General features: G+C 40.3%; 1 protein-coding gene across 1 annotated transcript; it reads left to right on the top strand.

Moving 5' to 3' along the window:
* The first annotated feature begins 924 nt into the window (after window positions 1–924).
* Window positions 925–8,342, top strand: LOC138057490 (uncharacterized). Its single transcript, XM_068903502.1, has 2 exons — window positions 925–1,578; window positions 7,227–8,342. Exons 1-2 carry the CDS (start codon window positions 1,059–1,061, stop codon window positions 8,063–8,065), a joined length of 1,359 nt encoding a protein of 452 aa, XP_068759603.1. The 5' UTR covers window positions 925–1,058; the 3' UTR covers window positions 8,066–8,342.
* Window positions 8,343–14,033: the final 5,691 nt, after the last annotated feature.

Here is a 14,033-nt window from a genome sequence, read left to right as displayed (position 1 = left end):
CTCCCATGCAGACCTGCTTCATCAAATGCAAAGAACAGCAAAATGTTATCACTATGTCTTGCAAGTGAAATATCGACGTGTTATTATCATAGACTTAAGAGATAAACAGAACAATACATCGGTAATATAAGTAATTTAGTACTTTCAACTATGCGACGGTGATTTCCAAAGAACGCACACCTCTGGCGCCAGTCATATTAATCATACGTGAAATCTCCGACAGAGCTTGTCCTTACTTTTATGACCAGAGCAAAATGGCACATATATTTGGATTCCAATTTTGGCCATTACTTTGGCAAATTTACAAAGCCTGGCACTCAAGCATCCTGGCTCGATAATGATCGATCCTTCTTGACGAAAAAGATATTCGCTGTTTATATCCATTTTCAAAATAATTTATTCGAACTCTGAAGAAAAACCTAATTAGTAATTTTATGTATATATCAAAGCATTGCTGTGTGAAACGAGATACTGAGCAAATGCCTGAAATTTTTTTTCGTAGTAAAGCTTTCCCCGAGCGTTTTTTCAAGCTAAAATTAATGGAAATGCTGGAACGTGTATGAAAATTGTGTCGGCTAACAAGAAAAACAACTTATTGTTCTCGAGAGAAACGCAGTCCAACCTTGAATAGAGGGCGCTTCTTGCTCCAATGACCCACTGGAAAGCCCATTGTTTTTTGTTTAACTTTGCTTTGTTTTTTCTTTTCTTTTCTTTTCGCCTCGAGAAAAATCGCCCATGCTGACAAAATTTGGTGGTGATGTGGAAAAACAAAGCGTTTTGTTGCTATTTTATTGAATAAAATTTCAGCGGCTACACGTCACCTCATACCTGTAGCACAAAAGCCTCTTGGGTGTATTAGCATACTTGTAAATTGTCATGGCCCAATGCAACTGTGTTACAATATTTGCCCGTCTCGCAAACAAAAAGCGTTTGACATGATTGTTTTTTCCTTGTATTGCTGTCAGTGAGTCTCACCTTGTGAAAGTCCAAAAGAGGTGAAGAATCCCGTTTTCAAAAAACAAAGGCGCAGGCTAACGATTGATTTGAAAGACACCAAAATGATGTCTGAAGTAAGCAGCGATGAAGAATTCATCACTTCTTCCGAGACAGAGAGTGACGTTTGGGGTCAAGAAGAACACGTCAAACCGCAAGAAGCCAGCTCTAAATGTTCTATAGTTTCCTTCATAATGGGCATTTCACTAACGGCTCCTTTTATAACTTTCGTATGCGCCAGCCAAGATGTCTTAGCCGGGACGAGCAAGCCAACTGGACTAGTAATTATAGGGCTAACAGCTCCTTCTGTTGTCTTAAAGATTGTCTCTCTGTGTTTGAGACAAGTGTCGCAAGTTCCCCGCGTATTTCTAGCCTTTGCTTTTGTGATAGCAGGACAGTTGTGCGTTGTGTTTACGCCACATCTCGAGGGACGTTTAGCTGGCCTCTGTTTGGTTTCTGTTGGCACTGGAATTGGAGAAATTAGTCTGCTGATACAGGCTGCTGTGGAGTTTGAAGAAATTGTGCTGTGTTCGTTTATCGTTGGAACGGGCGTAGGGGCTATCCTTGGATCTGTTACATATGTGGGTAAGTCGAAATTTGCAAGACGTCAGTTTTATAATAACAGTAAGCCGGGTGCTTCAGATTTTGTCAGTTTAGAATTCTGAACAATCATGAAACAAGTTGGGTTAAAAAGAAGAATATTTTGTACCGGAAGTTCAGCGAGTCATTCACCGAACAAGACATTTTAAAAGGCGGAAAATTCACAGATGCTGAAATCCTGTCAAAAATAAGAATGCCAATAAAGTTAATTGCATTTGTGTTGCGGCTGATAGTTTGCGAAACGTTTCCCAATTATAACCGAGAACAATAATATTTGTATAACAGGTTTGAACAATTCCTCAGTCGAATACGATATAGTTTGTCATTAATACATAAAAAATGGCCCACTGCAGAAGACAATTCACAATTCTTATAGTCGTGTAGGAATAACAGCCGGATTTCTCGGAAATATATAAGCCACTGATTTGAAGTTTTCTTTCGCTACCGCTATAGAGATTTACAGATCATCCGTACGTGGTTTTATTAAATGATTGCAATATTCCACTTGATGCCACATACGAGATCACTTGACATTCAACCTACGATTGCGCAATAAAACAAGTACTTTAAGTTGAAAATACAACGTCCTCCCCAAAAGGTCTCTCATTCTCTGACAAAATATTCCGCAAGTTATTTGTTCGAAGAAGCAATGGTTCAACATGAAATGAATCAATATTTCTAGCTTTTTCCGGTTTATAACTTGCAACAGTTTTTCCGCTTTGTTTATGAACCGTGGAAACAAATTTATGCCGCACCATTTCCACCAATTAAACGCGAAGGTACACAAAATCCGGCTATGCAGTTTTTTTCATGCTGTTTTAATTCAACTCAGTGGTTTGAGTTTTATTCTATTATTAGAGTGGCTTGCAACAATCACAAACATTTCTTCAAATATTCCGTGTTAGTGCTTGTACAATTGTACTTTTTTCCTGTTTGTTATGGTTGATGACAATGAAGTCTTCCATGTTTCCTTTTGGCTTAAACCGCGGTTGATTTACGACTTCTCAGTCGACGAGGCAGTAACAGGGGAATCTTTGCTTACATCTTTTGCTTCGTTAGCACAAGACTATTGTTTTCTAATGCAGTCAGCCGAGAATAAAGTACTGAATATTAAAAATGTTTTTCATATTGCAATTGGGATATCTCTGAAAATTTGTCCCCAGTCTCACTGGCGTTCAGTCCCAAACAAAAGGCATCATCTCGAGGCTCTGAGGAATAAACTCATACAAATCCTTATATTTATTCCCCACAGACTCGAAATGATGCTTTTTTGTTTAGAACTAAATTTTTAATATATCGAAAGTGGGCTATTACTTGTACATGATTTCTAGACATACCCCTGTTCTGAAAATTGAACCCGATCTACCAGATAATCTCTGAGCAATGATGCTTTCAACATACGAAAATTTTCAAAGAATTTATGGTATCATTAGCGCTTTTTATCAGTTTTTTTGATAGCTAATGACTGGCTCGTTATCAATGCATAATTGGATATTTAACTTAGTTTAACAAGTTCTGTTACCTTTTGATATCAATTTGTAAATAGTAAACAGTGACGTCAGAAATGATTCCGTTATAAGTAGCCAGTAGCAATCTACTTAAGCCCCGGCTACTGACACGTTCAAACGTTGTTATAAAATAAATTGTTGGATCGACAATGTTAGAACGTGTAGCATGCATGTTTGATGACGTTTGTTGCAAATTTTGTGTTGGAAGAATGTTTTGATTTCGATCAAACATTTCCTCCAACATACAACAAATGTTGAAGCGTGTAGCCGCCCTTTCAACAATCATGTTATATTGCAAAGACTCAAATAACGCGTTTCCAACAATGTTATATGCGTAACCAATACTTTTAGAAGCGTTCTTATAACATTAGGGAGCTTAAGCAACGACAACGGAGACGGGAACGAGAACGTCACAAATTTGCATATTTAGTGGGCAAAAACAATATATAGCTTTGCACGCCCTGCACGTGTGTTTTTCACTTTTGCCCATTTCTTTGCCGTCGTCAGCAAAACTACAACGTGAAATAGCTAAATTTGAGGTTTTATGAACAACGTCAGCACTTGAGGATAAATTTTCATTTTCTCCCTTAAATTAAGCGCCGTTCCTATCAAAGTCAAAGTCACCTTTGAATTTAACTTTTTGTTCCTACCAGTATCAGTTTTGGAGGAACTACCACACCCCTGTCATAATAAAAAGGTTGAAATAGTCAAGAAGCGATTAAAATAACGCGAATTTCTATTTTGGGATGACGTTCTCGTTGCCGTCGCTGTTGTCGTTGCTGAGGCTCCATAATGTTGGGAGGTGTTCTTCTATCAACCTCTTGATCAATATTATAACGTGTGGCCGGGGCCTTAGATTGTGGACAGAAAATATAATATCCAGACGCGTGAGATCTCGCACTCGCCTCTTGTGCTGTACGATTGGTCAACAAATGAAACGTTTTGGCTGGTTTGCTGGTGACGTCGCCTTGGTCATGTTGGTTGGCAAAAACAATAACCAGTTTATCCGTTGGGAACTAAACTTTATTATTATGCAACTTCTGCGAAAAATAATTGTATTGTGAACGAAGGAAATGTATATTTGAACTGCGGTTTATATACGGAAGATAAGTTGTTTCAAATTCCTGAGCGTGCGTAGACGAGCCGGAAGTCCGTGATTTGCGAACTTCCTGTCTATTTCTTTCGTTCATCAGTCCTTTCACGGTCTGAACCGTTCAGCCCAATAAATTGACCAGCTGCCAATCGTGTGGCTCTCAATCTCGTCCCCAGAGTCCGCTTTTCTTTTGGTCAGCACCATGAACACGGACTCTGGCCACTTCCAAGGCAGGAAGTTCGCAAATCACGGACTTCCGGCTCGTCTACGCACGCTCAGGAATTTGAAACAACAGTGGTTGTCAACGGTTACAAAAATGGACCTTCACTACGACTGCGCATAAATTGGAAGTGGCCAGAATCCATGTTCTTGGTGCTGACCAAAGGAAAAGCGGACTCTGAGGACGAGATTGAGTGGCTCTGCGATGCCGGTCACCGGCGGCGTCGCAACAGACGTCATGGGTTCGAATCCCGTTGAATCCCGTTGAATCCCGCCGAATTTTTAGGTGTTCATAAAGTAACAATTGCTTAAATTGTCCAGTTAGTGCGAGGAGTTACTTCTTTCTTCCAAATTGTGATGTATTGCCAACCAACATGGCCGCCTTGTCGTGTAGGTGAAAGCCAAGAATATAAGATTTTTAAGAGCTTGGAAGGTTGCTTGATCACCACGAGCAACCATGGCCCAGAATTACATACTTTCATACTTACGTGCACTGCATGTCTCTAAAGCATTATACCACTGTTTGGCATTGTCACGACATCCTCATATTTTGTACGCGCATGAATTTTGAACGATCAAACAGCTCTCAAGAAGTACACAAAGTCATTTACATAATTTCACTTATAGATCACTGCTTTATACCTTTTTTAACTTATTCTCAAAAATTGGCTGTTACAGAAAAGTTTCAAATGAGTTTGAAGTTAATTTTCACAGTATATAATTATTGGTTTAGTTCTTTGCAACTCACTTAAAGGGACTCTTGCGGTAGCTTTGGATCACTCCTGACGAAGGCACAAGACTGGAGGGTGGAAACGTTGCCTCTTTGAATCGCAACTTTTTAAGCGACATTCAAATTTCGTCAAACCAGGCTGAAATGTGAATCATAATTTCTATTTTTCCCTTCCTTGTAATAGTTATTTATCTTATTTTGAGGTTATTCATTTTTGTAAATGAGTGCTGTCCTAAGTAGCGTGTGTACATACAGGGAAGATATCCGTTTACAAACATTGCTTTTGTTATTCAAATGTGCCAACCACAGGAACAAAAGATCCTTTGTTTGGACAGCCAATGAGGCTCTGGTTTGCACATCAATGGCAATATATAGGTGGCGTCAAAGATATCTCCCCTAAATATGTAAGGGACATACAGAATCAAGTGATGCCTAACGCTGCTATGAATGTGATGGATGAAGAACCTTTTGTTGATCAACAGCATCAGGAACTTCTTTGTGCATCACCCAAGGACAGAGAAAAATCTCCGACCTGGGTGCGAATCGAGCCCACGACCTCCGGATTAGATTGTAGAGACATTTTTCAGAGCAACGGAGGTCGTGGGTTCGAAACTTAACCAAGTCAGCGATTTTTCTTTACATGTCCTTGGGTGATGCTAAAGAAGTTCCTGATGCTGTTGATCAGGGAAGGTTCTTCATCCGTCACATTCACAGTAGTGTTAGGCCTCATTTGATTTCTGTCCTTATTTGTTTTTCTTCACTGCTGATGCTATAATTTTCTGTATAGTTGACCAACATCAATTAAATTCTCTTTCTTGAGAAATGCACCACGCAAATTTCTATGCTTTCTTCAAATGTGAATTTCCTTTAGCCCAACTAAGGCTAAATGAGCTCAAAATATGGGCACGATATGCATGGAAGATAAGATGGTTAATCATGTTATCCCAGAAAAGAGTTCAGAGTGGTTCATGGGTTGTTCCTGTCCTTTGCGGGGGCAAAAGGACAAAATTTAATGGGTCTGGAACTACTCAGTTTCCTTCTTCAAGGCACCTGAAAAGAGAGATTATTTAAGGGGGTTAAGGTATTCAGAATCCTGTGAAATACTTTACAGGAATAATCCATTTTTTTGACCAGGTCATCTGCATAATTAATTGTTGGATATCATTTCTGTGTGTAATAATAATCAAGGTCGAGAAAAGTGGTATTCGGAGTTGGTTGATTCGCTTGCTGAGACCTTAAAAATAATAATATTATTATTATTATTATTTTATTTTTACTTTTTTATCATTATTATTATTATTTTCAATTATTATTATTATTAATCGGGATATCCCAAAAGCCAAATACAATAACTGTTTTATCATAAATTGCTTAAAGGAAAACTGAAGGCCAAAATCAGCAATTTTTCCAACATTGCTTTCGAAAAGCCTAACATAAGTAAAGTTAAGGGTGTGGGGTTATTTCTTCTCGTGTTCTGTTTTTTGCGAAAAAATTACAGTGCGAGCTCAAAAACTAAATTGGTACCCTACTTTGACGTATGATATGAGGAACAGAGATTTCGTAATCAAAAGAAACAACTGCTGCTGTGGATATTTTCTTCGCTGTTTTGCTGTTTCTTCGAGCACTCGATATTCACGACAAACATCAGTCAAAACCACTGCTTCTATAAGGAGAGATCTCGCATGTCTTTCTCATATAATACGTCATAAGCTGCAAAAATGACCGCTGACTCCTCCATTCTAAGCCGCAATCCTGATGGCCCAAAATCGGAATAAAAACAATTTTGGGTGGAAAAACGACGGATATGCCAGAAAAAAAGTGGAAAACATTATTGCGCATGCTCTAAAGTGTAAACAAAAAGTTCTTTTTGCCTTCTGTTCCTCTTTGAGAGAAATCCAGGAACAAACGTTCTGTAGCGTGGCAGCCATAAATATTTGTCTGCAAACAAGAACAAATATGCTAAGTAATCAACTTAGGCGCCCTTAGCTAAACAATCCATCCCAAAATTAACCGAAAATCAATTGTCTTCGACAAACATGATAATTTCTCGAATCTGACTCGCACATTCATTTTGTTATAACAGGACTAACAGTATGGTTGATTGTGGATCCAAGAACCGCCATATTGGTGTCTGCAATATGGCCTCCAGTTTTCCTCATCACGTTCGCAGTGTCACAAGGAAAACTAACCAGTTCACGCAACTTAAACGCAACGGAACGATTATCAAGGATACGGCGAAGCAAATTCGAAATAGACTGTCGTTTAACGACTCGCTGGAAACAAAGACTTTACTCAGTTTGGAGTTGTTCTCATCACATGTTATTGTTGTTTCTGATCTACTTCAGCGAGTACATAATACTCACTGCTATTCTGACAACGCTTGTTTTTGACGGAGTTGGCGTGGGACCTGAATTCTCACCCAGGGGCGATTTCGAACACTACGTCCTGAGTACCATGATGGGCGAGTTCCTTGGCCGTTCATTCATTTCCATGCTTCGAGCGGTTGCGCCTGGATTCTTCTTCAACTCTTCCCCAGTCCTAGCATTTTTCCCTCTGGCAGAGACGATCTTCCTCGTGCTTGCAACATGGTTTCGGCTCGTTTCACAGGTATGGATCATATGGCTGTTGTGCTTTGTTCAGGGTACTGCTTGTGGTATGATTTTCTCCAACTCATACCACATTATCGCGCGGAGAGTTGTCTCAAATCAAGTGGCATTCAATGTCACCCTTGCGTCTATACTAGAGACTGCTGGTATCCTGACTGCGGGCCTGGTCGGCCTTTACGTCGAATCGGCATTGAAGGATCATTGTATGCACCACGAGAGAAATATCTCCGATTGTTTTGCCAGAGACACAGATTCTACCTTCTGGGAATTTGGACACAGGTTACTCTACGAAGGAAAAACTGCACTTTCCCTTTAGCTTAGCAAAGGGTTCTAATACGGGAAAATAACGGGAGAAATCTAGCGACAGTTGGGTGGAAGTGGAAGGAACGTAACTAACAGCCACCTTAAAAATTTCATACCACATTCTGAGTTGATCAGCTTCAAAAGCAAAATCAATTGTGACTAGTTCTCTCCTTTTTTCCAATTATACCCGTTCAGTTGTATGTAATTAGGGAGTTTTGAGGAACGACAACGGCTACGGTGACTAAAAAGTCTAAAAACGTCACTGCACAATATAGTTTGAGCTATCTTATTTATTTCACGATTATTCCATCTTGCTCATGAATGAAAGAATTGTTTTATATGTGAATTCGAAGTGCGGCTGATAGACGAAGGAGAAAAGTGGTTCTCGAACTTATCTGTACAATTTAAGTAATGCGCTCTTTGCACGATACTGTCACATTGTACAAAATGCGCCATGCTAGATGGCAAAAGAATGAAACAGCCTCCAAAACAAAGCTATTTCAACCAGCCGAGCGTGACTTTTCTATGTTTTGGATGTCCCATGCCACTGCGTAGCTTGCCCATCAGCAGGGCAGATTTTATACCATGTGACAGTTTCATGCAAAGGGCCCATTGTCTCTTGACTTATGGACACCCGAAAATTTCAGGTAGCTCCAACGGGACTCGAACCCATGATCTCTGCGATGGTAGAGTATTACAACGGTATCGCAGAGAGGTCATGGGTTCCAATCTCGTTGAAGCCACCTGAAATGTTTAGGTGTCCATATGAGACAATTGCTTCAATTCTCCAGGTAAGAGCGAGGATCACTTCTCTCATTCGTCCATCTTGCTCATGTCATCAACCATTGGCGAAGTAGCCAATAACTTGATTGGCACGGACCGATTTGAAATAAATACCTCTTACTAACCGAGTTCGAGGTCCGAACTGTAAGTTACGGACCGAGTTTTTTCCCGTTGATTTATGGCCCAAGCGCGAAGCGCGCGGGCCATAAATCAACGGGAAAAAACGAGGATCCGTAACTTACAGTACGGACCGAGAAAACGAGGTAAGTAAGATATTTATTATATCTCTGAAGTTAACCGGTGCGCGGGCAAGGAAACTAGTCAAAGTGAAGCGGAAGGTTCAACTGGCACAAAGCCGGAATGCCGTGCCAAAATCCCATGAACTAAATCTTCTTGGCTGTTAAGTTTGAAATAGTTGCTTGCAAGATTCAAACAGTTTTCAGTACAAGTTTATGCAACAGAAATGACATGAAAAACTCGCTAGATGATGTTTTGTCGAAATTTTAAATTTAGCCGGCGGGCTGTACAGCGGGCCGTACTGTAGAATACGGCCCGCTAATTTAGCCAATTACAGCGCGCGTACTATCTGAGAGATATAATAAAGACACTGAAGAAAAGATGTCTGCTCACTTTGTCGTTACGATTATTTTACGCTGTTTTGCCGACTACGCTGAAGAAATGAACCAAAATAGTCGTGCAGCACTTGTAGCACTAGCAGCACGACTATTTTTCCGCTTTAAACCAAAGATATTCTTGCTTTCTGGCGTTGTTACTGACGTAGCCATCGTCGATTCGTCGAGTCGAAGGCGAACGTTTTTCGTGCAACTTGTCGCGCAATAATGCTACGTTGCAAATACACCATTTTACAGTTGTGTACTTAGTTACCTGGCCTTTGAATGAAAGTGAGGCTGGAGTTGACCTTGCTTTGATAGAAACCTCACTGCTTTTCTTATGTGTTGTTCTCGTGCTAATTAGTAGGAATTTACATTAGAAAAGCAGTGAGGTTTCTATCAAAGCAAGGTAAACTCCAGCCTCACTTTCACTCAAATGTCAGGAAACTAAGCACACAACTGTAAAATGATCTATTGAGATGGTTTGTATTACCACCTTGTTGCGCAACAAATTTTTATGTTGCAAAACGTAGACGTCGCTTTTACTTTTTGCAACATGAAAATTTGTTGCGCAGAAGGTGGTATACGCGCAACAAACCATCTCAACTTGCAACGCGACATTAGGGCCTTTTATACGAGAGAAAATAAGCCGCGGCTTACTCTGGATGCGGCGTACGTAATACGCGAAAGGAACTATTTATACGAGTATAAACTTCCAGGCCAGGATAAGCCGCGGCTTGAGAAAGCCATGAACGTAGATTTTGTACCATTTATACGGGGTGTTTGCGTCTTCTGTAAGCCGGCCAGAGTAAGCCGCAGCTTACTTTCTCTCGTATAAACGGCCCTATTGTTGCGCGACAAATTGCACATATAATGTTGCCCGTATTACTGGGCTTTTATAATTCGCTACAACAGCGGAAACTATTGCAGCCTTGGTTTGGTTTCACAGCACTTTCGGAAAATCAAGATACGACTACAACTCGACCCGGAAAGAAAAAGCAATTAAATTTTCGTCCTCATTTTCAATGATTGGGATAATCGGTCAATTGAGTTTTTAATATATTTTCTGAAGTTTTGTTTAATATGTATGTGATAAAATGCAAATGGGTTATTATTGTAAGAAAAGTACACTAACCTTAAACTGTTATGCTTATTGGGTGTCAGAAACTGTTTTTCTTTAATTTCCAAACAAAATTGTTCATTTGGAGGAAAAGGATTCAGAGCCACTTTAATTCTGTGATTTTAAGGTGGCTCTAATACCGCTGGAGAGATTTTTTAAAACACACAAAATGTTTCATCTTGGCCTTCTGATCACTTTCCAGCGATAAAAAGTGGGGGTCACCGAGTTTTTTCTTTTTTTTGAGATATGAGCAACAAGGCCAAAAATGGTGTGTTTTTGCTGGGTTTTCCCGAGACTGTGCCCTAGGTCTCGAGTGCGGCCCGAGGGTGCTGGCCGAGGGCACAGTTTTTTCTATTCGAACTGACCTTGGCCGGTAAATAATATCTTTTTTTGTTTAAGCGCTCGTCTTGCTTGCATGCTTTCGCCGTAATCGTCGTCTTCGTGTGGATAGTAAAACTCGCTTTCGCAGTGTCCACTATCGTCTGAATCCACTTTCCACTTCTTATCATTCCATGACTGTTTTTCTTTTTACGTAAAATGGCTAATTACAAGCAGCTTCTGTTTCGCTTTTTGCACCTTTTTTTCACTTGAATTAGACGCGATGGCGACAGTCACAGTTTCCCGCGGATTCTGGACCCGTCTGGATGGACTGCCTGAGGCGTACGTATTAGCCAATCAAGTAATTCAAGGATTTAGGATTCCGGCCCTTTGAGAACCGTCAGAAAAAATAAGAAACATTTATTTCATTCATCGAGTCATTTAACAGGAACACATCACACATGAGCCCAACGAATTGATCTGCTCCCAAACGAGAGGCTTCAGAGCTCAGTTGGTAGAAGAAAGGAATGAAACTTTAAGTATAAAGTCTTCTAGCGCTGGAGCACTAATTGGGGAAACCGTAAACTGAAATTAAATCAAAAATTTAAAGCAATCAAATCAAATGTTGGTTTTTGAGGAGGAGAGAAGAAAACCGGAGTACACGGAGAAAAACCTTTCGGTGAAGAGTACAGAATCAACAAACTCAATCCCCATATGACACCGAGTCTGGGTGTATTGAACAATGGCCACACATTGGTGAGAAGCGAGTGCTCTCACCACTGCGCCTTGCGTATTGGTATCGGAGATGTCATGGGTTTGAATCACGTTGTAGCCATCTGAATTTTTCAGGTGTCTGTAAGAGACAGCTGATTCAATTGTCCAAATAATTGCGAGGATCACTTCTCCCTCAGACAAATAAATCTACGTTGTACACTTCTGGGGCCCGTTTGAAAGACCCGTAACGTTTTGGGTCTTTTTGAGAGTCACAATTTTCTCTGTATCAGGCTTAAGAGCGGAAAGGTTTTCAGTAATCAAATTCAACAATCATTTTGCTTTCGTATAGCTGTGCGAGCAAGAGACCTTAGATAGCAATGACCAGCGGTTTTCGTCAAAGCAATGGTTTGCTGGATGTGCTCAGTCTCGCGGGCTCAGAAAACCTGATTGTGGTCATTGTTATTTAAGGTTTTTCTGTAAGCAAGGAACAGCGTAACAAAACAGAAGGACCGGAATCTGCAGATACAATCAGCATAGAATGGGGAACGGGCCTCAGTCCACGAGTTAATGTCCGTTGCGAGAAGAGGGGGTTTCGTTTTCCGCAGTCTCCGTTTTAAGGACGATGTCTACTATTATTGCGCATACGTTCTGCGCATCTCAAGATACTCGGGTTTCCTATCGGTGATACTTACTAATACAATGATATTTTTGCGCAGTTTAATAAAGCTATCTGGAGAAAGTAGATCTTAGTAAGTACTCTTGGTATCCAAAAAGAAAATTGGGGGTAGCCGTGCATTTTCGAGAGATAGTTAAGTTTCAATTTGAGAAAGAACGCCATGCATTGTTTTGTAATTTAAAGCTTTTTACAAATATTCTTGAATTATCTTTGAAAAATGCGTGATTACCCCCAATTTTCTTTTTGGATTTCAATGACACCTTTTAAGATCTACATTTCCTGTATAATCATAAACCGGGGAAAAAATACCTTTGAATTAGTAGGCACCGTCCTTAACTTGGATTTTTCAAATTTCTTTCTCGTCGGTTGACTTTATTCCTCGCCTTTAAAATTTTGCATATTGCCACGAAGCATTTTTGTGTACGTTATACAGTTGTAAGTGGAATATTTCGTCCATCGCTCAATAGTAAACTGATCTTGAACTTGGATTTTTATTTTCCGAATTTACGTTTCAAAGATAAATATTGCTCTTTGGAAACAATTTGAAACTTATTCCCGTCATTGCGACAACATCGCATTGTCTTTTCTCTATTTGGAGATCACACTGGTCACGTGATAGGAGAAGCAGCAACGCCGGCCGGACCTCGCACCCTCAATCACGATTGAGGACCAGGTTCCTGCGGTGTGTCGGTTCGGCTCGGCTGAGCCTTCCTGACCTCCTCCTTGGTATCTTATCGTTCTCAATTGTGAGCCAGTGGTATCCATAGGTTCCTGTATAGGGGTTCCTGCAAACGGTTCCGGGGCATGCGTGTATTTTTCTAAGAACTTTCTGTCTTCAATTGGAAAATTTTAAGGTGGCTCTAAATCCACTCCAGGAGAATTTGTTTAACTTTGTTGAGAGTTCTATTTTAGCTTGCTAAATACTTTCCAACAATAAAAAATGGGGTCACCGAGTACAAACATTTGTAGACAAAATACAGGATGTCTTTACATGATTCTTTTGTTGCCATGGTAACTTATTACGTCGCATTGATTAAGGTATCTTGTTAAGTCATTAGGGAGCTTAAACACACGACGTTTTTGAGCCGCGGACGGAAACCAGAAGCGAGTTGTTTTTCCTTTTAACTTGCCTTCACACAAGCACATTTAAATAGGCCATTTCCGAGATCATGCCTGCCTCCCCTTCAAAGCGAGGGTAAAAAAGGTAAAGTCTCTGCTTACGAGCCAGAAGGCTCATCAGGCCGGCGCTTATCTCCGGTTTCCGTAGCATGAAGCGACTAGGAGTATTTATGCTCCCCCCTGGATGGGAAGCTAGTCCATCAAAGGGTTACCCCCAGCATTACGTCGGTACCCATTTGTACACCTGGGTGGAGAGAGGCACCGTGAGAGTAAGTGCGAAGTATTTGTCATAGTAATTAGTTCCACTTTACATATGAATGACAACTAATTTTCATGACAAAAACTTCGCACTATAAGACTGTAGCTCGGTGTGGGGATCCTGTTCTAAGAGTCTTTCTCAAAAGTTACAAAAATTGCAAAATCGAGCGGCACGCGTCATAACGTTTTCGAATTACGATCATAGTACTGATGAACTGTTGCAGATGGTAAACTGGGTTAAACTAGACCGTCAACGCTTTGTTGTTAATAAATCAATTTTGATGTATAAGATTGTAAATAAGATGGTTCCGAACTATCTTAGTTCTTACTTTGTCTTCCGTTCTGATACTTTAACTTATAACCTAAGAGATAGTGACTGTAC

The sequence above is a fragment of the Montipora capricornis genome, chromosome 7 (genome assembly GCF_036669925.1).
Source record: "Montipora capricornis isolate CH-2021 chromosome 7, ASM3666992v2, whole genome shotgun sequence".
Taxonomy (NCBI): Eukaryota; Metazoa; Cnidaria; class Anthozoa; order Scleractinia; family Acroporidae; genus Montipora; species Montipora capricornis.
The sequence above is the reverse complement of the archived record's forward strand: the minus strand, read 5'-3'. Positions and strand labels throughout refer to the sequence as shown.

Coding starts and splice junctions, on each gene's coding strand:
- LOC138057490 (XM_068903502.1), top strand. CDS start 1,059: ATGATGTCTGAAGTAAGCAGCGATGAAGAATTCATCACTTCTTCCGAG. Junction 1,579..7,226: donor TGGATCTGTTACATATGTGG/GTAAGTCGAAAT, acceptor TTGTTATAACAG/GACTAACAGTATGGTTGATT.